The 23,545-nt window shown below is 36.6% G+C and overlaps 1 protein-coding gene across 2 annotated transcripts in view; it reads left to right on the top strand.

Moving 5' to 3' along the window:
* Window positions 1-23,545, top strand: part of CENPC (centromere protein C) — a 130,180-nt gene that overhangs the window by 32,757 nt on the left and 73,878 nt on the right. For both annotated transcript variants that reach the window (XM_037829897.1, XM_037829896.1), the window contains exons 3-4: window positions 4,017-4,087; window positions 4,739-4,833. In XM_037829897.1, coding sequence (XP_037685825.1) covers window positions 4,017-4,087; window positions 4,739-4,833 — 166 coding nt within the window. The remainder of the gene's footprint in view (window positions 1-4,016; window positions 4,088-4,738; window positions 4,834-23,545) is intronic.

The raw sequence follows: 23,545 nt of genomic DNA, 5'->3' as shown, positions 1-23,545 counted from the left end.
GATCCATTAGTTCTTTGATTTTGGCTCTTCCTTTTTAATATATGCATTTAGTGCTATAAATTTTCCCCTCAGTACCACTTTTGCTGCATCCCATAGGTTTTGTTATGTTATGTTCTCATTTTCATTCATCTTTATATATTTAGCAATTTCTCTTGCTATTTCTTCTTTAACCCACTGATTATTTAGGAGTGTATTGTTTAACCTCTAGTTGTTTGTGAATTTTCTAAGTCTCTGATGGTTATTGACTTCTAATTGTATTCCATTGTGGTCAGAGAATGTGCTTTGAGTAATTTCAATCTTTTTAAATTTATTGAGGCTTGTTTTATGTCCCAGCATATGATCTATTCTGGAAAAAGTTCCGTGACCACTAGAGAAGAATGTGTATCCTGGTGAATTGGGATGTAATGTTCTATATATGTCTGTTAAATCCAATTCATTATCAGATTGTTTAGGTGTTCAGTTTCCTTATTGGTCTTCTGTCTGGTTGATCTATCTATAGGGGAGAATGATGTGTTGAAGTCTCCCACAATTTTTGTGGAAACATCAATTGCTTTCTTTAGTTTTGCCAGTGTTTGTCTCATGTGTTTTGTGGCACCTTGATTGGGTGCATAAACATTTGTGATTGTTATTTCTTCTTGTTGAATTGCCCCTTTTTTAGTATGTATTGACCTTTTTTGTCTCTCATAACATCCTTGTATTTAAAGTCTAATTTATCTGAGATTAATATTGGTACACCTGCTTTCTTTTGGCTGTAGCTTGCATGAAATATTTTTTTCCATCCTTTCACTTTCAATTTCTTTGTGTCCCTGTGTCTAAGATGAGTCTCTTGCATGCAACATATTGATGGTTCATTTTTTTTGATCCATTCTGCGAATCTGTATCTTTTAATTGGGGAGTTTAATCCATTTACATTCAACGTTATAACCGTGGAGACATTTCTTGAATAAACCATCTTATCCTTCATCAAGTCGTTATTTTTATGACAGGTTTATTCCTGCACCATACATTCTATCCTAAGTAAACAATTGATGGTTCCCTGTGTAATCACATAATTATGCATTCAACACCACCACCATTATCTGTGTAAGACATTTCCATTTCTTCCAAAAAGGAAGAGGAAGAGTCAAAAAGAATAGAGACAAAAGAAAACGAAAAAGAAAGAAAAAAAAGACAGCTAAAAAGCAACAAAAGAAAAGATAAAATTAAAGTACAATAAAAGAGTGAGACAACGTCACCAATGCCAAGAATCCCATACCCCTCCCTTACATCCCACTCTTACAGGCATTTAGCTTTGGTGTACTGCTTTTGTTACATTAAAGGAAGCATAATGTTTCTGTTAATTATAGGCTCTACTTTGCATTGCTTATATTTTTTCATCAATACCACCCCATTTTTAACCCCTTGCAAGTTCTGTATTCATTTGTTCTCCCTCATGTAAAAGCTTATTTGTAGATTTTATTACAATCGTTGACCACTCTAGGTTTTACTAAGTTATACAGTCCCATTCTTTCTCTTCCCTCTTTCCTTCTGGTGTCCCTCATGCCCCTGACCTTCCTCTTTCAACCTTGCTCACAGTCATCTTTGTTCAGTATACTTACATTGCTGTGCTACCACCACCCAAAATTTTGCTCCAAACCTCCCACCCCATTCTTTTCCATCTGTAGTGCTCCCTTTAGTATTTCCTGTAGCACAGGTATTTTTTCACAAACTCTCTCATTGTCTGTCAGAGAATATTTTAAACTCTCCCTCATATTTGTTGGGCAGTCTTGCTGGATATAAAATTCTTGATTGGTGGTTTTTCTCTTTTAGTATGTTAACTATATCACACCACTGCCTTCTGTTTCTTCTCTGGTCAGACTAGGTTGTTCATGTGTTTCCAGGATATTATCCATTTCCTCTAAATTATCTAGTTTGTTGGCATACAGTTGTTCATAGTATCCTCTTAGGATTTTTAAAATTTCTTTGGGATCCGCAGTAATGTCCCCTCTTTCATTTATTGTTTTGTTTATTTGGGTCTTCTCTCGTTTTGATTTTTTCAGTCTAGCTAAGGGGTTGTGAATCTTATTGATCTTCTCGAAGAAAACCAACTTTTGGTTTTATTTCTTGTCTCTTTTTTTTTTTTTTGTTCTCGATATCATTTATTTCTGCTTTCATCCTTGTTATTTCTTTTCTTCTACTTGGTTTATGATTAGTTTGCTGTTCATTTTCCTAGCTTCTTCATTTGTTCCATTAGTTCTTTGATTTTAGATCTTTCTTCCTTTTTAATGTATGCATTTAGATTTAAAAAATTCCCTCTCAATATTGCCTTCTCTGCATCCCATAAGTTTTTATATGTTGTGCTCACGTTTTGATTCTTCTCTAGATATTTAGCAATTTCTCTTGCAATTTTTCTTTAATCCACTGATTGTTTAGGAGTGTGTTGTTTAGGCTCTAGATATTTGTGAATGTTATAGATCTTTGATGTTTTTTGACTTCTAGTTGTATTCAGTTGTGGTCCAAGAATGTGGTATGAATAATTAAAAATTTTTTTTTTTAATTTTTTGAGGCTTGTTTTATGCCCCAGCATATTATCTATTCTGGAGAAAGTTCCATGAGCACTGGATAAGAATGAGTATCCTGGTGATTTGGGATGTAATGCTCCATATATGTCTGTTAAATCTAATTCGCTTGTCACATAATTTAGGTTCCCAGTTTCCTTATTGGGCCTCTGTCCGGTTGATCTATCTATAGTCGAGTGATGTATTGAAGTCTCCCACAATTATTGTGGAAAGATCTATTGCTTCCTTCAGTTTTGCCAATATTTGTCTCATGTATTTGGGGCACCTTGTTTGCTATTTCTTCTTGTGGAATTTTCCCTTTTATTATTATGTAATGTCGTCCTTTGTATCTTATGACATCTTTGCATTTAAAGTCTGTTTTATCTGAGATTAATATTGCTACTTCTGCTTTCTTTTTCCTCTAACTTGCATGGAATATTTTTTCCACCCTTTCACTTTCAATTTCTTTGTATGTCTGATTCTAAGATGAGTCTCTTATAAGCGACATATTGATGGTTCATGTTTTAATCCATTTTGCCAATCTTTATCTCTTAATTGGGGAGTTTACACATTTAATATTTTTATTGTGAGCGCAGTTCTTCAATCAGCCATCATATCCTTTGGTTTTTATTTGTCAGATGTATTTTTTTCCCTCTCTCTCTTTATTTCCTTTAGTGTACATTTACTAAAACCCTTTAGTTCTGTTCCTTTCTCCAGATGTCTCTTTCCGTCCTGTTTTTCTCAGCTGGTAGAGCTCTCTTTAGTATTTCTTGTAGGGCAGACCTCTTGTTAGCAAATTCTCTCAGCATTTGTTTGAGAAAATTTCAAGCCCTCCCTCAAATTTGAAGGAGAGCTTTGTTGGATAAAGAATTCTTGGTTGGCAGTTTTTCTCTTTCAGATTTTTAAATATGTCATACCACTGCCGTCTTACCTTCATGGTGGCCACTGAGTAATCACTATGTAGTCTTATGTTGTTTCCCTTTTATTGTGGTGAATCACTACTCTCTTGCTATTTTCAAAATTTGCTTCTTCTCTTCAGCATTTGACAGTGTGATGAGAATATGTCTCGGAGTGGGTTATTTGGATTTATTCTTTTGGAGTTCGTTGGGCATCTGTGATTTACGTGTTTATATTGTTTAGAAAGATTGGGAAGTTTTCCCTCACAATTTCTTTGAATATTCTTCCTAGTCCTTTATCCTTCTTATTGAGATATAGCAGTAGTCTGAAACAGCTTTAGATGACCAATCAAGGAATATAATTGTTAATGTAGATAGTCACATACTACTTCATGTACTTTTTTTTGGACCTTCAGGTGCTTGTATTGCCTTCAAATAGTAAAGGTGATATTTTGCCCATAAGTAATTAATATTCTGTAATATTACAGAAAGGAGAAAAGGAATTTTCTAAGTAGATGATAATATAAATAACAAGCATCTCCTGGAAAGGATATTACATATTCACTTCTTTCCTTCTCCTTAGGGTACCTGACATTAATACAAAGCAAGACCAGAACATATTCAAAATCCTACAAGACTGTTTTGAAGAAAAAAGTAAGGCTTCATTTCTTAATGGACTTTGAGGGTGGGCATGGATGAGAATACAAATTTGTCATATTAATATCAAATGTAGCAAATATGTTTTAGTATTTAAATATTTATAAATTTAAATATATAAATTGGGTACATGCAATCCTTCATGTACCCTGTTTACACTGAGGATAAAACTGGCAAAAATGAGAATAAATTGTCGTCCTGTTTAGTTCACACCAGATTCCTCTAGTCTGGAAGTCCTTAATTATTATACAAAAGAGAAAGTATTTCATCGTGGAAATAAATGTGCAGAATTCTTGGAGAATTCGAGATAATATTTGGTAGTTTTCGTACCTTTCTAAAGAAATGGTGAGTTATGGCAGCTGTTTTCTAAGTGCAGATTGGCATGAGAGTATTAGAATAAGATAATAGACAAATCAAAGAAATGAGGACAAATGAAAAAACATCTCTTCTATAAAATCCCTGAAGGAAGAGCTGGCACTTATTTCTTGAAGAATCTTGTTTTCCTTTCCCAGTTCCTGATGCCTTCCAGGAACTTCATTTAAGCTAATTGTGTTTAAAGAGTGAATAGACTTATTCACATGTAATATAAGGCTATTTGTAATTTAACCAATACATATTACACCATATTTCATTTTTTTTTTCTTTTAGGTCTTTCCAATGATTTTAGCACAAATTCTACAAAATCAGTTCTTTGTTCAACACCTAAATTAAAAGACGTTTGTATTCAGTCGCCAAGGAAGGAGGTAAGTTAAAATAAGGGAGCTGCTAGGTTTGAAGCTATACACAATGTAATTTGGTACATTTTAGCTAAGTTGTTTTAAGTTTTATTCTTGAAAGGAAATCTATGCTTCCATTGCCTTTCTATAAAATTTGGAGATATTTCACGAAAATTTTTGTTTGACATTTCTTCAAAAGTTTGTGTTTGAAATTTAGGGTCTGGAATTGGAATTATCAAATCGTCACACAATCATTTTTCACTTCTCCTAAAATAATACTTTGGCAATAATATTTAGGAAACTGGACAGATACTGAAGTTCCTAACCAGGCTGACAATATTATTTTTTGTAAACTGAAGGCACTCTAATGCTGTATAGGGAAGTCTGTTTTTTTATATATCTTAATAGGTAGATTTAATTATACAAAATAGCAGACTTTCAAAGTTTGCTATTAGCGGTTTGGAAGCTAATGATATCAGGTAAATTATTTAAAAACTGTTAATTAGAGATAAAAATCACAAGGCCTTGGAAATAGCATTCACTAGAAACTTTTTGTCATTAAACAATAAACAGGTAGAGCCTTTGGTTCCAAGGAGTGAAGAAAACCATTTCTTTCCCAGTTGAGAGGCATTCTTTAATCTGTTATGTGATAAATTACCTTGATTTTTTAAAAGTTAAATCAACTATGTTTCCTGGATAAACTTGACTTGGTTATAAAGTATTAACCTTTTTATAATTATTGATTTGGTTTGTTAATATTTTGTTTAAAATATTGGTATCTATGTTCAAGAATGATTCTTTTAATTTTTATTTCTCAAAATGTTCTTTTAGGACTTCAGTATCAGTTGTTATGCTCGAGTTTCCTCTTTCAGGTTGGATGTAACAAGTTGCAGTAAGCTAATACTCCTGCTGCAACAGCTAGCTAAAAAAAAAGAAAATGTGAACAAATAATTTTTGAAGATATAGGAACTGTGGAAACAATGACTAGATGACGTCTAGGGTCCCAGTCTGCCAGTGTGGAGCAGTGGAGCCTGATTCTTTTCTTGGGCTTGTGCTTGCTTCTGGCGTTCTGGAATTCCCCCATTTACAATTTACAAGAGTTTGAATGCCCTCTCTACTTCTTTTGAAATAGACTTTAACATCCTCCTGGGTGCTCTGTTGTATCACTTAATGGGGGGTGGGGGGGTTGGTCCTTTGCCCTAGGCCTCTTGACTTAATTGTTTCTTACACTGCCTTAGCTGTCTGCAAGCTGCTTCTCTACCTCAAGACTTGTGAGCTGGTGACAGGTTTCTTGGTTCAGTCTTTCAGGCTTCTGCCTGATGATTGGCACTGATATAAAGTACTCCAGCATGCACATAGGGCTACTCAGCTCCCTCTGGAACAGGACCAGGGTCCCACAGTGGAAGCCCAGGTTGGCTGCCCAGCAAACCAGGGAGGGGTTGGGTGAAGGACTAGCAATGGCAATGTGAGCTTAGATTACCTTTTTTCAGGCTACTTTACCTTGCTTTGGCACTTGCTCAGTTACTGCAACCCTAACTGTTTTCTGGAGTTTTGAGGAAGCTGGCTCCTCCAGTTTTTGAAAGTTGTCCAAAGATTGTGTGAAGGGACGTAAGCCTGGAGCATCTTTTGCCACGATCTTGGTTGACCAGACCCCCATTAATGTTGTCCTTTTATTGTGGCATCACCTTCCCTTCTACCCTGCTTCCTCCTTAACTCCAGAGAACCTCTGATCTATTTCCCATTTTCATAATTTTGTCATTTCATGAATGTAGTATAAATGGAGTGATATAGTCTATATCATTTTGAGATCGACTTTTTTAATGCAAGATAGTTCTCTGGTGATTCATCCAGGTTGTATGTATTAATAATTCACTTTTTTTTTATTGCTGGGCAATATTTCATGGCATGAATGTTCCACAGTTTGTTTAATGATGCATCTGTTGAAGGACGTCTGGGTCTTTCCAGTTTTGGGCTATTAGGAATAAAGTTGTTATAAACATTAATATAAAGGTTTTTGTGTGAACAGAAGTCATTTCTCTGGGATCCAGGAGTGCAGCTGTATGTGAATTCTACATACTGGTCCTTTTTCAGATATGTGGCTTGCAGTATTATCTTCTTAATAGAGGGTCTTTCACAGAGCAAGAGTTTTAAATTTTGATGAAGTTCATTTTGTCCGTTTTTCTTTTTAAAGATTGTGCTTTGGTCTGAAGTCAACTTAGATCCCAAAGATTTTCTCCTGTGTTTTTCTCTGAAAGTTTTATAATTTTACGTTTAAGTCCATGATCCATTTTCAGTTAGTTTTTATATTAAGTGTGAGCTTTAGGAAAAGGTTTATATATTTGCCTATGGATGTTCAGTATCATTTGCTGAAAAGACTATCTTTCCTCTATTAAATTGCTTTTACACCTTTGTTCAAAGTCAAATAGGCATATTTTTATGAGTATATTTCTGCTTCTTTATTCTTTTCCACTGATTTATGTGTATATCCCTCTACCAATACTACACAGGCTTGATTACTGTAGCTGTATACATCTTGAAAATGGTAGATGGATCCTTCATTATTATTCTTTCTCAAAATTGTTTGAGCTATTCTAGTTCCTTTACCTTTCCATGTAATTTTAGAATAAACTAACATATGTCTTAAAAAAACTTGCTGAGATTTTGAGAGGAACTTTGGGTAAAACTTTTTATCAATTAGGCAATAATTGACATCTTTACTGTTGTATGTCTTTCAATCCATGAACATAGTATGTCTTTCCATTTATTTAGATCTTTGATTTCTTTCACCAGTGTTTTGTAGTTTTCAGCATACACATCCTATACATGTTTTTCTAGCTTTTCAGCCAAGTCTTTCTTATTTTATGAGCTATCATAAATGGTATTTTTAAAATTGGTGAGTAGTGGTTCATACTGGTATATAGAAATACAATTGATTTTTGTGTTTACTGTATCTTGTAAACTTACTTAACTCATTAATAAGTTCTAATTTTTTGGTAGATTCCTTCGGTTTTCTGGGTAAACTGTCCTGTCATCTGGGAATGGGGCAGTTTTATTTCTTCCCATTTGATCTTTATGGCTTTTATTTCTTTTCCTTGCTTTATTCCAGTGGCTTGAACTTCCAACTATGTTGTATAAGAGGAGTGAGAGCTTCCACCATTAAGTATAATGTTAGATGTAGGTGTTTTGTAGATGCTCTTTATCCAGTTGAGGACCTATTTTTCTGACAGTTTTTTTTTGTTGTTTGTTTTTTTAAAGAGAAGTGTACAGCATTCTTTATTTAGTATTATACATAAACAACACCAAAATGCCTTTTGTTAATTAAAAGGCAACATTTCAGATACAGGGAATTTTAATTAGATTGACACAGTTAAGACCAGAAAGATAAAGTGGACATAGCTTATTTTTAGCACCTGCCTTTGAACAGGCTGATGAACACCAACTGGAACCGAGTGAGTCTTGCTCTGTTCTATGAGATAGTGAAGGGATTTCCCTAATATTTAAATATATTCATAAAACCGGTTACGTAAACCTAAATATAAAACCAATCCCCTATAGGTTGTGAGTTGACATTCATCTTTGTGAAAAGTTGAACATTACTAATTCAACCTAGCCTCAAATCCAATTAAACCTTTATAAGGGGGAAATAGTGATAGCACTTGCCAAACCAGAATTATTATCAAAATTTGAAAAATTTGATCATATTCATTTAACTATAAGCTAAACTTAATTTAACTCAGGATTGTCCAACACAAATACTGTCAGCCATTCATGATCTGAATTCTGGTGTATGAGATCAATTTAAATATGGTACATGTAAAAAAGTCACAAGACATACCTGTTTTGTAATAAATAACACAGTGGCCAACTGTTACTCATTAATAGCTTTTTTTGAGATAAGCTATCAGGTCTTCCTTTTCTACCTTCTTAATGCCAGCAAAGATCATTTTTTATCCAGTGATGTACTTCTTGGGATTCTCCAAATATTCCGTCAGTGTTTCGTCTTCCCAAGTGATACCTTTGTTCTTGTTGGCTTCTGTATAAGGGAATCCAGGGGCATGACCTGTCTTCCGCCCACACAGACCATGCAGATTTGGTCCAGTCTTGGGCTTGCCTCCCTTTTCTACGGTGTGGCACTGGGCACACTTCTGAACAAAAATCTTCTTGCCCTTTGCAACATCATCCATTTTGAATTGCTGTCTCATCACGCACGACATGAAGGTACCTGCTCAGAAGCCAAAAGTCCCGCTCTGTTTCTGAGAGTTTTGAATGTTGTCAGAGCTTTTTTTGTATGTTGATTGATATGATCATGTGCTGATTTTTCCTTTGGCCTGATAGTATGATTGATTACATTGATTTTTCTGGCTTAAATCCCACTTGGTCATAGTATATAAATCTTTTTATATATTGCTGAATTCTATTTGTTAATGTGTTAATTTTTGTATCTGTTCATGAAGGATATTGGTCTGTTGTTTTCCTTTTTTTGCTGTCTTAGTGTGATTTAGCCGTGCCCACAAATTTTGATATGTTGTATTTTCATTTTCTTTCAGTTCAATACATAATTTTAAATTTCCCTTGAGATTTTCTTTTTTTTCTTTCTAAGAATCAGTTTTATTGAGATATGGGCATATACCATATAGTCCATAAAAAGTGTACAATCAGTGGCTTTTAGTATATTCAGAGTTGTATATTCTTCACCACAGTCAATTTTAGAACATTTTCATTACTCCCCAAAGAAAAACCCCATACCCCTTGGCAGTCACATCTCAATCCCTCTATCTTTTCCGAGCCTTACATAGCCACTGCTCTGTTTCTTTTGAGACTTCCTTTTTGATTATGCGTTGTTTTTGAAATATGTTTTAGGTTTCTAAATTTTTGATGTATTTCCTGTTTATCTTTCTGTTATTGGTTTCTGGTTGAATCCATTGGGTGGGAGAAACACACTGTGTGGTTTCAGTTCTTTTAATTTGTTGAGTTTGTTTTATGACCCATAATATGGTCTATCTTGCTTAATGTTCCATAAACACTCTAAAAGAGTGTATTCTGCCATTGTTGGGTAGATTTCTCTGTTGATGTCAAATTTAATCATGCAGATTGATGGCATTGTTCAGTTCTTTTATATCTTTACTGATTTTCAGTCCATAGTTCCATCAATTGCAGAGAATAGGTTACTGAAGTTCCCAACTGTAATTTTGTATTTGTCTGTTTTATTTGTGAGCTTTATCAGTTTTTAGCTCATGGATTTGATGCTCTTGTTTGGTGCATACACATTTAATATTGTTGCAGATTCTTGGTGGATCAACTGTTATCATTTTAAAATGATAAATTTAAGAATCTGTCACTGTTATGTTTCTCTGTTATAAAATCTACTTTATCTGATATTGTTATAGCTGTTGCTACTTGGTTTTAATGTTGTTTGTGTGCTGTATCTTTTTCCATCATTTACTTTCAACTGGCCTATATAGTTACATTTGAAGTGAGTTTGTTATAAACAGCATATGGTTAGATCACATTTTTTAATCCACTTTTACAATTCCTGTCTTTACTTGGTATATTTGGACAGTTTATACTCAATGGCATTATTGATAAATTAGAGCATAAGCCTGACAGTTTATTTTTTGGTTTTTATTTGTTCTTTCTTTTTACTTCTAATTTCTTACTCCTGCCTTTCCCTCTCTCTCTGGGTGTGCGTAGTTTTGTTTTTTTAAATATATCTCTTTGCATAGTTTTTATACTAGTTACTTAGATATTACATCTTATTTGCATAACTTATCATAGCCTACTATTGTTGACATTTTACCGATTTGAGAGAAGTGTAGAAACCTTAGCTCCCTGAGTCCCTTTATCCTCTGTTGTTTTGTAATTATAATTGGCATAAATATTCCTTTTATATACCTTTAGAACCACATCAGACTGTTACAATTTTCCTCCCAATCTTCAATCATAGTTTAGAAGACTCAAGAGTATAAGGGAAGTGTTGCATTTATCCATACTTTTGCTTACAGTGTTCTTTCCTCTTTCTTGATGTTTCAAGATTTTTTTTAGTTTTTGGTTATCATTTCCTTTCTGGATAGGGAACTTCCTTTAGCCATTCTTCTGGGGTGTAGCTGCTTGTGACAAATTGCTTTTTCCCCACTTCATCTGATAATCTCCTAATTACCTCTTCATTACTAAAGGATATGTTTGGTGGGTTTAGGATTCTATGTTGGCAGTTCTTTCCTTTAGCATTTCAAAAATATTGTTGCTACTTCCTTCTGGCCTCTGTTTCCTTTTTTTTTTTCTTCTTTCAATTTTATTGAGATGTATTCATACACCACAAACCATCCAAAGTATACATTCACTGACTCACAGTATCATCACTGTGTTGTGCATGCATCCCCATGATCGATCTTAGAAAATTTTCATTACTCCAGAACAGAGAAGAGTAAAAATAAAACCCAAATCCTCCCATACTCCTCATCCTCCCCTATTGTTGACCGATAGTATTGGTATAGTAAATTTGTTACTGTTGATGAAACAATATTAAAATATTACTTTTAATTGTAGTCCATAGTTTGCAATAGCTTTGTTTTTTTCCCATATTTTTTCCCATATTTTTCCCTCTTACTTTTTTTACATTTGTAGTGGTTCATGCAAGAACTTATTTACATACATGACTTTAAACAACCACTTTCAATCAAATTCACCTACAATACGTTACCATTTCTTATAATCCCAAGAATGAGCTACCATCACCTCTAACCATTTCCAAAGGTTTAAATTCAACCTTGTTGTCAATCTGTACATATTAGGTAACCTCTTTTTCTCTAGCTTTTGTCTATCTCGAGGTACCCTAGTCTACCATTTTTTTCCTCCCATGGATGTCTTTATTTTATTACTCATCTAACCATACACCGGATAAAGGGGGTGTTCCAGTTTGCTGATTGTGCCGTTATGCAAATACCAGAATGGATTGGCTTTTATGAAGGGGGTTTATTTTGTTACAAATTCACAGTCCCAAGGCCATAAAAATGTCCAAACTAAGGCATCAACAAGATGATCCCTTCACTGAAGAATGGCTGATGGAGTCCTGAACACCTCTGTCAGCTGGAAAGGCACATGACTAGCATCTGCTGTTCCTTTGCTCCCAGGTTGTGTTTCAAAATGGCTTTCTCCAAAATGTCTCTGGGTCTCTCTTAGCTTCTTCAGCCCCTGTGCATCTAAGTATCGGTGTCCTCTCTTAGCTTCTTCGGAGCAAACTCTGGGATAGCATCTCCAAACGTCTCCATGCATCTCCAAGTGTCAGTGTCAGTGTTAGCTCCTAGCTTCTCTCTGAAATTTCCCTTTCAGCTGCTCTGAGCTCCTTTAGTTTGTGAGCTCTTTTGAGGACTGCAGTGATTAATTCAAGACCCACCCTGAATGGGCAGGGTTAAATATCCATAGAAACATTCAATCAGGAGGTCACACCCTAATAAAAAAGATCAATCAATCTACCACCACAAGATTGCATTAAAGAATATGGCTTTTTTTCTGGGGGACAAAATATATCCAAACTGGCACAGGGGGTATCAGTCAGTCACAAGATTTTTACAGTCACGTGTTTGTAAGACGAAAGCTATATATTTATACAATCATTATCAAAAATCAAAGCTATTGGGTTGCAGTTCAACAATTTCAGGTATTTCCTTCTGGCTGTTACTAATATTTAGAAACTAAAAAGAAATATGTGGAGAACCTAAGACGGTGGCTAGGTGAGACAGGGCAAAAAAACACCTCCGTGAAAAACACTAGATAAAAGCCAGAAAGTGACCCAGAACACCAGTTCCAGTGATGCACCAGCCGGACAAGGTCTGCTAAATCCACAGGGACTGTGCATTTGGTGAAACTGGGAGTCTGCATTCTGAAACGACAGGCTGGATGCGCCCTTACATGGCCTGGCGGCCCAGGGCTTCCCTGGAGGGCCGGCGTGCACTTGTGATGTGGCACAGCCTTCTCTCAGCAGAGGTCCTGGAAGAGCATGGCTGAGAAGGGGGACCCATTTGGAAATCCCAGGGACCCTGCGCCAATACCAAGGACTTGTGGGTCAGTGGCAGAGACAGTGTGTGGTAAGACTGAAATGAAGGCTTAGACTCTTGCAACAGACTTAAATCTCCAGGAACACCTGGGAGGTTTGATTATTAAAGCTGCCCTGCCTCCCTAACCACCCAGACACACACCCCACATTCAGGGCGGACAGTACCAACAACACACCCAAACTTAGTGCACCAATTGAACCCCACAAGAATCAGATCCCCACACATAACAAAGACAAAGTTGGGAAGAGCTGACTTGAGGGGAATAGGTGACTCGCGGACGCCATCTGCTGGTTAGTTAGAGAGTGTACACCGCCAAGCTGTAGATCTGACAAATTAGAGATTGGTATTTTTTATATCCTGAGAGAACCCATTCAAATAAAGCAAATGCCGAGACCCCAAAAACAACAGAAAATTTTAAAGCATATGATAAAACCAGATGATATGGAGAATCAAAACCCAAACACCCAAATCAAAAGATCAGAAGAGACATAGTACTTGGTGCAATTAATCAAAGAACTAAAGACAAACAATGAGAGCATGGCACAGGATATAAAGGACATGAAAAAGAGCGTGACACAGGATATAAAGGACATAGAGAAGACCCTAGAAGAGCATAAAGAAGAAATTGCAAGAGTAAATAAAAAAGAGATGATCTTATGGAAATAAAAGAAACTGTTGGCCAAATTAAAAAGATTTTGGATACTCATAGTACAAGATTAGAGGAAGTTGAACAACGACTCAGCATCCTCAAGGACCACAGAATGGAAAATTAAAGAACAAAAGAAAGAATGGGGAAAAAATTAAAAAAAATCGAAATAGATCTCAGGGATATGATAGATAAAATAAAACGTCTAAATTTAAGACTCATTGGTGTTCCAGAAGGGGAAGAGAAGGGTAAAGGTCTAGAAAGAGTATTCAAAGAAATTGTTGGGGGAAAACTTCCCAAACCTTCTACACAATATAAATACACAAAGCATAAATGCCCAGCGAACTCCAAATAGAATAAATCCAAATAAACCCATTCCAAGACATATTCTGATCAGACTGTCAAATACTGAAGAGAAGGAGCAAGTTCTGAAAGCAGCAAGAGAAAAGCAATTCACCACATACAAAGGAAACAACATAAGATTAAGTAGTGACTACTTAGCAGCAACCATGGAGGCAAGAAGGCAGTGGTATGACATATTTAAAACTCTGAGAGAGAAAAATTTCCAGCCAAGAAAACTTTATCCAGCAAAACTCTCCTTCAAATCTGAGGGAGAGCTTAAATTTTTCAGAGACAAACAAATGCTGAGAGATTTTGCTAATAAAAGTCTTGCCCTACTTCAGATACTAAAGGGAGCCCTACCGACAGAGAAACAAAGAAAGGAGAAAGAGATATAGAGAAATTTAACAGACATATATAGAACATTACATCCCAGATCACCAGGACACACATTCTTCTCTAGTGATCACGGATATTTCTCCAGAATAGACCATATGCTGGGACATAAAACAAGCCTCAATAAATTAAAAAAAAAATTTGAATTTATTCAAAGCACATTCTCTGATCACAGTGGAATACAAATAGAAGTCAATAACCATCAGAGACTTAGAAAATTCACAAACACCTGGAGGTTAAAAATTAAGGGGAGATGAAAACATTTCCGGATAATCAAAAGCTGGGGGACTTCATCACCAGTAGATAAGTCCTGTCAGAAATGCTAAAGGGAATTGAGCAGGCTGAATTGAAGGGACACTAAACAATTGACTGAAACCACATGAAGAAATTAAGATTTCCAGTAAAGATCACATGGTAAATATAAATACTAATACTACTGTATTTTTGGTTTGTAACTCCACTATTTACTTTCTACAGGGTATAAAATACGTAAACTGTAATGATAAATTAGTGGTTTTGGACTCAATGTAAAATATGTAATTTTTTACAGCAACTACATAAAGGTGGGGGAAAGGAGGAGTGTGGGAACATAATTTATGTGTCCTGTTGAAGTTAAGTTGGTATCAGATAAAAACAAGATTATCATAGATTTAAGAGGTTAAATTTAAGCCCCATGGGAAACACAAAGAAAGTATCAGAGAATATGACCATAGAGATGAAAAGTAGAGTATGGGTTACGAGAAGTGGGGGAAGGGGCAATGGGGAGTTAAGAAATGAGTGTAGGGTTTCTGTTTGAGGTGAAGGGAAATTTCTAGTAATGGATGGTGGGAAGGTGATGGCATTGCAACATTCTAAATGTGATTAATCCCACTAATGGAATGCTAGGGAGGGGTTGGAATGGGAAGGTTTAGGCTGTATATATGTTTCCACAATTGAAAAAAAAAACAACAAAAAAACAGTCTAAGTAGATAATGACAATTAAATGCCAAGGTTGATCCTGGATGGGATCTGAGGATGGAGGACAGGAGGCTCAAAGGGACACAGTTCGGACATAAGAAAAAAAAAAAAGGAAATATAGGATGTAAGCTTTATATCAATGTTGAATTTCTTGAACTTCTTAGCTGCGCTTAATGGGATTGCATAAAAGAATGTTCTTGTTCATGGGAAATGTATATGTGAATTACATTGTTTGTTCAAGGATGTGTGTAGCTTGCTCTCATGTTCAGAAGGCAGCAATAGATGATGGATGATAGATAGGGAGGGAAGGAGGGAAAGAAAGAAATGGTGGTGTGACAGGATGTTAAAGTTGGTGGATCGGGGTATTGGGGGAGGGAGGTCAGGGTATGCTGGAGTTCTGTGTATGGGGTTTGTATTGTTTTCACAACTGTTCCTGTAAGTTTGAATTTATTTTAAAATAAAATTTAAAAAATATGTATATAATTATTTAGTAGTAGTAATCATTTGTTAAATCCTAACTTCTCTGTTACAACTCTTCCCTCTCATTTGATCGATCTCTCAATCTTCAGGTATTTGGACAATGACCATTCTAACTTCTTCATGCTGAAAAGGAGTGTCAACATTACTGGGTAGAGGAATGCAACTGGTTAATGTACTTGGAGAGACTGGTACCTCTAGGTTTCAGGGCTTATCTGGCATAGGGACAATTTGGAGGTTTTAAGTTTCTGAAAAAATAAACTTAGTAAGTAAAACCTTACACAGTCTTAGATAGAGCCCAGGGTATCCTTTTGGTTGGGGCTTGGCATTCTGTGGCAGTTTTCAATATCTGGCTGAAGATTGCGTAAGAGTAACCTCCAGAATGACCTTTTGACTCTATTTTAAATCTCTTAGCCACTGAAACCTTATTTTGTTTCTTTTCTCCCTTTGGTTAAGAAGAATTCTATGGTGCCAGGACCAGGTTCATCCCTGGGAGTCATGTCCCATGTCCCATGTTGCCAGGGAGACTACACCCCTTGAGTGGCCTATGTGGGTTTTATGAGATAACTGTTATCATTTTGTTTTTCTCCTATAGGTAAGGTATTATTTCTTTCTTGTTGCTTTCAAGAATTTTTCTTTGTCTTTAGCTTTAGGAAGTTTGGCTATGATATCACATATGTCTCAGTGTGAATTTCTGTTTGTTTATACCGTTTGCCATTTGTTCAACTTCTTGAATCTGTCAGTTTCTGTCTTTAACCAAATTTGGGGTATTTTCAACTATTATTTTGTTGAGTACTTTTTCAGTCTTGCCCTCTTTCTCCCTCTGAAGCTCTGATACAGTGTTAAATCCTTTCTTATTTACCCACAGAATTCTGAGGTGAAGTGCTATAGTATATATATAGAATGTTTGGCATAAACAAAAAATTACTGGATATGGAAAGAGATGGGAATGTGATTATAAATCAAGAGTACAAGCAGATAATAGGCATAGACTCATTGGTAATCTACATGTTGGAGTCTACATACAAGGAGTTAAAAATAACTGTGCTTAATATGTTGAATAAAAAGATGGAGAATTTCAACAAATGATTGAAATTGATGAAAAAGACAAATGTAGGAAATCTGAAGTTAACTCATTGGAAGGATTTCAAACATCTTGGGCATAGCTGAAAGTTGGATTAGTGTACTTGAAGACAGTTCACTAGAAAATATCCAAACTGAAGTAAAGAGAGAAAAAGTAGGACAAAATAGATCAGAGTGTATGAGATAGGCATATCACACTAAAGATCTAACATCCATGTAACTGGAGTTAATAGGAGAAAGAGAGATTGGGATAGAAACAATGTATGAAGAGATAGTGGTCGAGAATTATCCAAAAATTAATCAAAGACAATGATCCACAGATGGAAGATGCTCAGTGAAAATTTAATATAGACAAATTTAATAAAGAGAGAGAAGAGATTAGAACAACGTATTTAAATAATCTGACCTGAATGATTATTTACATGGATCTAATACTATTCAATGACTGTTGAGTGTGTATTATTTTCAAGTGCATATGGAACTGGAACCCTTGCCAAATTAGACCACATGTCATAAAATTAGTTCAGCTTTTAGAGAATTAAGAACCTCCCAAGTATGCTTTCTGATTATAGTGGCATTAAGCAAGAAATTAAATAAAAGAAAGATAACGAGCAAATTTATTATGAGTTGTTTGGTAGCCCAGAATGTTGGGATATCTTGGTCAGTGTTCTTTGTGTACTTGAAAACAACGTGTATTTGCTGTTGTGTGGAGTGTTCTTAAAATGTTAGTTAGGAGAGGCGGGGCAAGATGGCAGACTGGTGAGCTGTATGTTTTAGTTACTCCTCCAGGAAAGTAGGTAAAAAGCCAGGAACTGCGTGGACTGGACACCACAGAGCAATCTGTCTTTGGGCATACTTCATACAACACTCATGAAAACGTGGAACTGCTGAGATCAGCGAAATCTGTAAGTTTTTGCGGCCAGGGGACCCGCGCCCCTCCCTGCCAGGCTCAGTCCCGGGGGAGGAGGGGCTGTCAGCTCCAGAAAGGAGAAGGGAGAATTGCAGTGGCTGCTCTCATCGGAAACTCATTCTACTGATTCAAACTCCAACCATAGATAGACTGAGGCCAGACACCAGAGACTCTGAGAGCAGCCAGCCCAGCAGAGAGGAGACGGGCATAGAAGGAAAACAACACGAGAAGCTCCAAAGTAAAAGCAGAGGATTTTTGGAGTTCTGGTGAACACAGAAAGGGGAAGGGCGGAGATCAGGCCTTGAGGCGCATATGCAAATCCCGAAGCAAGGCTGATCTCTCTGCCCAGGGCACCTTTCCTTAATGGCCCTGGTTGCTTTGTCTATTAGCATTTCAATAACCCATTAGATCTCTGAGGAGGGCCGTTTTTTTTTTTTTTTTTTTTTTTTTTTTTTTTTTAAATCCTTTTTGCTTTTTCTAAAACAATTACTCTAAGAAGCTCAATACAGAAAGCTTCAAAGAATTGAAATTTGGGCACGTCAAGTCAAGAGCAGAACTAAGAGAGCTCTGAGACAAAAGGCAATAATCCAGTGGCTGAGAAAATTCACTAAACAACACAACTTCCCAAGAAAAGGGGGGTGTCCGCTCACAGCCACCATCCTGGTGGACAGGAAACACTCCTGCCCATCGCCAGCCCCATAGCCCAGAGCTGCCCCAGACAACCCAGTGTGACGGAAGTGCTTCAAATAACAGGCACACACCACAAAACTGGGCGTGGACATTAGCCTTCCCTGCAACCTCAGCTGAATGTCCCAGAGCTGGGAAGGGGGAGCAGTGTGAATTAACAGAGCCCCATTCAGCCATCATTTGAGCAGACTGGGAGCCTCCCAACACAGCCCAGCAGCCCAGAACTGCCCTGGGGGGACGGCACTCACCTGTGACATAGCACAGTCATCCCTCAACAGAGGACCCGGGGTGCACAGCCTGGAAGAGGGGCCCACTTGCAAGTCTCAGGAGCCATACGCCAATACCAAAGACTTGTGGGTCAGTGGCAGAGACAAACTGTGGCAGGACTGAACTGAAGGATTAGACTATTGCAGTAGCTTTAAAACTCTAGGATCATCAGGGAGATTTGATTGTTAGGGCCACCCCCCCTCCCCGACTGCCCAGAAACACGCCCCACATACAGGGCAGGCAACACCAACTACACACGCAAGCTTGGGACACCAATTGGGCCCCACAAGACTCACTCCCCCACTCACCAAAAAGGCTAAGCAGGGGAGATCTGGCTTGTGGAGAACAGGTGGCTCGTGGACGCCACCTGCTGGTTAGTTAGAGAAAGTGTACTCCACGAAGCTGTAGATCTGATAAATTAGAGAGAAGGACTTCAACTGGTCTACAAACCCTAAAAGAACCCTATCAAGGACAGCAAATGCCACGAGGCCAAAAACAACAGAAAATTATAAAGCATATGAAAAAACCAGACGATATGGATAACCCAAGCCCAAGCACCCAAATCAAAAGACCAGAAGAGACACACCTAGAGCAGCTACTCAAAGATCTAAAGATGAACAATGAGACCCTAGTACGGGATATGAAGGAAATCAAGAAGACCCTAGAAGAGCATAAAGAAGACATTGCAAGACTAAATAAAAAAATGGATGATCTTATGGAAATTAAAGAAACTGTTGACCAAATTAAAAAGATTCTGGACACTCATAGTACAAGACTAGAGGAAGTTGAACAACGAATCAGTGACCTGGAAGATGACAGAATGGAAAATGAAAGCATAAAAGAAAGAATGGGGAAAAAAATTGAAAAACTCGAAATGGACCTCAGGGATATGATAGATAATATGAAACGTCCAAATATAAGACTCATTGGTGTCCCAGAAGGGGAAGAAAAGGGTAAAGGTCTAGGAAGAGTATTCAAAGAAATTGTTGGAGAAAACTTCCCAAATCTTCTAAACAACATAAATACACAAATCATAAATGCTCAGCGAACTCCAAATAGAATAAATCCAAAAAAACCCACTCCGAGACATATACTGATCACACTGTCAAACATAGAAGAGAAGGAGCAAGTTCTGAAAGCAGCAAGAGAAAAGCAATTCACCACATACAAAGGAAACAGCATAAGACTAAGTAGTGACTACTCAGCAGCCACCATGGAGGCGAGAAGGCAATGGCACGATATATTTAAAATTCTGAGAGAGAGGAATTTCCAGCCAAGAATACTTTATCCAGCAAAGCTCTCCTTCAAATTTGAGGGAGAGCTTAAATTTTTCACAGACAAAGAAATGCTGAGAGAATTTGCTAACAAGAGACCTGCCCTACTGGAGATACTAAAGGGAGCCCTACAGACAGAGAAACAAAGACAGGACAGAGAGACTTGGAGAAAGGTTCAGTACTAAAGAGATTCGGTATGGGTACAATAAAGGATATTAATAGAGAGAGGGAAAAATATGGCAAACATAATCCAAAGGATAAGATGTCCGATTCAAGAAATGCCTTCACGGTTTTAACGTTGAATGTAAATGGATTAAACTCCCCAATTAAAAGATATAGATTCGCAGAATGGATCAAAAAAAATGAACCATCAATATGTTGCATACAAGAGACTCATCTTAGACACAGGGACACAAAGAAATTGAAAGTGAAAGGATGGAAAAAAATATTTCATGCAAGCTACAGCCAAAAGAAAGCAGGTGTAGCAATATTAATCTCAGATAAAATAGACTTCAAATGCAGGGATGTTTTGAGAGACAAAGAAGGCCACTACATACTAATAAAAGGGGCAATTCAGCAAGAAGAAATAACAATCGTAAATGTCTATGCACCCAATCAAGGTGCCACAAAATACATGAGAGAAACATTGGCAAAACTAAAGGAAGCAATTGATGTTTCCACAATAATTGTGGGAGACTTCAACACATCACTCTCTCCTATAGATAGATCAACCAGACAGAAGACCAATAAGGAAATTGAAAACCTAAACAATCTGATAAATGAATTAGATTTAACAGACATCTACAGGACATTACATCCCAAATCACCAGGATACACATACTTTTCTAGTGCTCACGGAACTTTCTCCAGAATAGATCATATGCTGGGACATAAAACAAGCCTCAATAAATTTAAAAAGATTGAAATTATTCAAAGCACATTCTCTGACCACAATGGAATACAATTAGAAGTCAATAACCATCAGAGACTTAGAAAATTCACAAATACCTGGAGGTTAAACAACACACTCCTAAACAATCAGTGGGTTAAAGAAGAAATAGCAAGAGAAATTGCTAAATATATAGAGACGAATGAAAATGAGAACACAACATACCAAAACCTATGGGATGCAGCAAAAGCAGTGCTAAGGGGGAAATTTATAGCACTAAACGCATATATTAAAAAGGAAGAAAGAGCCAAAATCAAAGAACTAATGGATCAACTGAAGAAGCTAGAAAATGAACAGCAAACCAATCCTAAACCAAGTACAAGAAAAGAAATAACAAGGATTAAAGCAGAAATAAATGACATAGAGAACAAAAAAACAATAGAAAGGATAAATATCACCAAAAGTTGGTTCTTTGAGAAGATCAACAAGATTGACAAGCCCCTAGCTAGACTGACAAAATCAAAAAGAGAGAAGACCCATATAAACAAAATAATGAATGAAAAAGGTGACATAACTGCAGATCCTGAAGAAATTAAAAAAATTATAAGAGGATATTATGAACAACTGTATGGCAACAAACTGGATAATGTAGAAGAAATGGACAATTTCCTGGAAACATATGAACAACCTAGACTGACCAGAGAAGAAATAGAAGACCTCAACCAACCCATCACAAGCAAAGAGATCCAATCAGTCATCAAAAATCTTCCCACAAATAAATGCCCAGGGCCAGATGGCTTCACAGGGGAATTCTACCAAACTTTCCAGAAAGAACTGACACCAATCTTACTCAAACTCTTTCAAAACATTGAAAAAAATGGAACACTACCTAACTCATTTTATGAAGCTAACATCAATCTAATACCAAAACCAGGCAAAGATGCTACAAAAAAGGAAAACTACCGGCCAATCTCCCTAATGAATATAGATGCAAAAATCCTCAACAAAATACTTGCAAATCGAATCCAAAGACACATTAAAAAATCATACACCATGACCAAGTGGGGTTCATTCCAGGCATGCAAGGATGGTTCAACATCAGAAAAACAATCAATGTATTACAACACATTAAAAACTCGAAAGGGAAAAATCAATTGATCATCTCAATAGATGCTGAAAAAGCATTTGACAAAATCCAACATCCCTTTTTGATAAAAACACTTCAAAAGGTAGGAATTGAAGGAAACTTCCTCAACATGATAAAGAGCATATATGAAAAACCCACAGCCAGCATAGTACTCAATGGTGAGAGACTGAAAGCCTTCCCTCTAAGATCAGGAACAAGACAAGGATGCCCGCTGTCACCACTGTTATTCAACATTGTGCTGGAAGTGCTAGCCAGGGCAATCCGGCAAGACAAAGAAATAAAAGGCATCCAAATTGGAAAAGAAGAAGTAAAACTGTCATTGTTTGCAGATGATATGATCTTATATCTAGAAAACCCTGAGAAATCAACGATACACCTACTAGAGCTAATAAACAAATTTAGCAAAGTAGCGGGATACAAGATTAATGCACATAAGTCAGTAATGTTTCTATATGCTAGAAATGAACAAACTGAAGAGACACTCAAGAAAAAGATACCATTTTCAATAGCAACTAAAAAATCAAGTACCTAGGAATCAACTTAACCAAAGATGTAAAAGACCTATACAAAGAAAACTACATAATTCTACTAAAAGAAATAGAAGGGGACCTTAAAAGATGGAAAAATATTCCATGTTCATGGATAGGAAGGCTAAATGTCATTAAGATGTCAATTCTACCCAAACTCATCTACAGATTCAATGCAATCCCAATCAAAATTCCAACAACCTACTTTGCAGACTTGGAAAAGCTAGTTATCAAATTTATTTGGAAAGGGAAGATGCCTCGAATTGCTAAAGACACTCTAAAAAAGAAAAACGAAGTGGGAGGACTTACACTCCCTGACTTTGAAGCTTATTATAAAGCCACAGTTGCCAAGACAGCATGGTACTGGCACAAAGATAGACATATAGATCAATGGAATCGAATTGAGAATTCAGAGATAGACCCTCAGATCTATGGCCGACTGATCTTTGATAAGGCCCCCAAAGTCACCGAACTGAGCCATAATGGTCTTTTCAACAAATGGGGCTGGGAGAGTTGGATATCCATATCCAAAAGAATGAAAGAGGACCCCTACCTCACCCCCTACACAAAAATTAACTCAAAATGGACCAAAGATCTCAATATAAAAGAAAGTACCATAAAACTCCTAGAAGATAATGTAGGAAAACATCTTCAAGACCTTGTATTAGGAGGCCACTTCCTAGACTTTACACCCAAAGCACAAGCAACAAAAGAGAAAATAGATAAATGGGAACTCCTCAAGCTTAGAAGTTTCTGCACCTCAAAGGAATTTCTCAAAAAGGTAAAGAGGCAGCCAACTCAATGGGAAAAAATTTTTGGAAACCATGTATCTGACAAAAGACTGATATCTTGCATATACAAAGAAATCCTACAACTCAATGACAATAGTACAGACAGCCCAATTATAAAATGGGCAAAAGATATGAAAAGACAGTTCTCTGAAGAGGAAATACAAATGACCAAGAAACACATGAAAAAATGTTCAGCTTCACTAGCTATTAGAGAGATGCAAATTAAGACCACAATGAGATACCATCTAACACCGGTTAGAATGGCTGCCATTAAACAAACAGGAAACTACAAATGCTG

The sequence above is a fragment of the Choloepus didactylus genome, chromosome 3, assembly GCF_015220235.1.
Source record: "Choloepus didactylus isolate mChoDid1 chromosome 3, mChoDid1.pri, whole genome shotgun sequence".
In the NCBI taxonomy this organism is placed as follows: Eukaryota; Metazoa; Chordata; class Mammalia; order Pilosa; family Megalonychidae; genus Choloepus; species Choloepus didactylus.
Note: the sequence above shows the minus strand (reverse complement) of the source record. Positions and strands in the feature narration are given on the sequence as shown.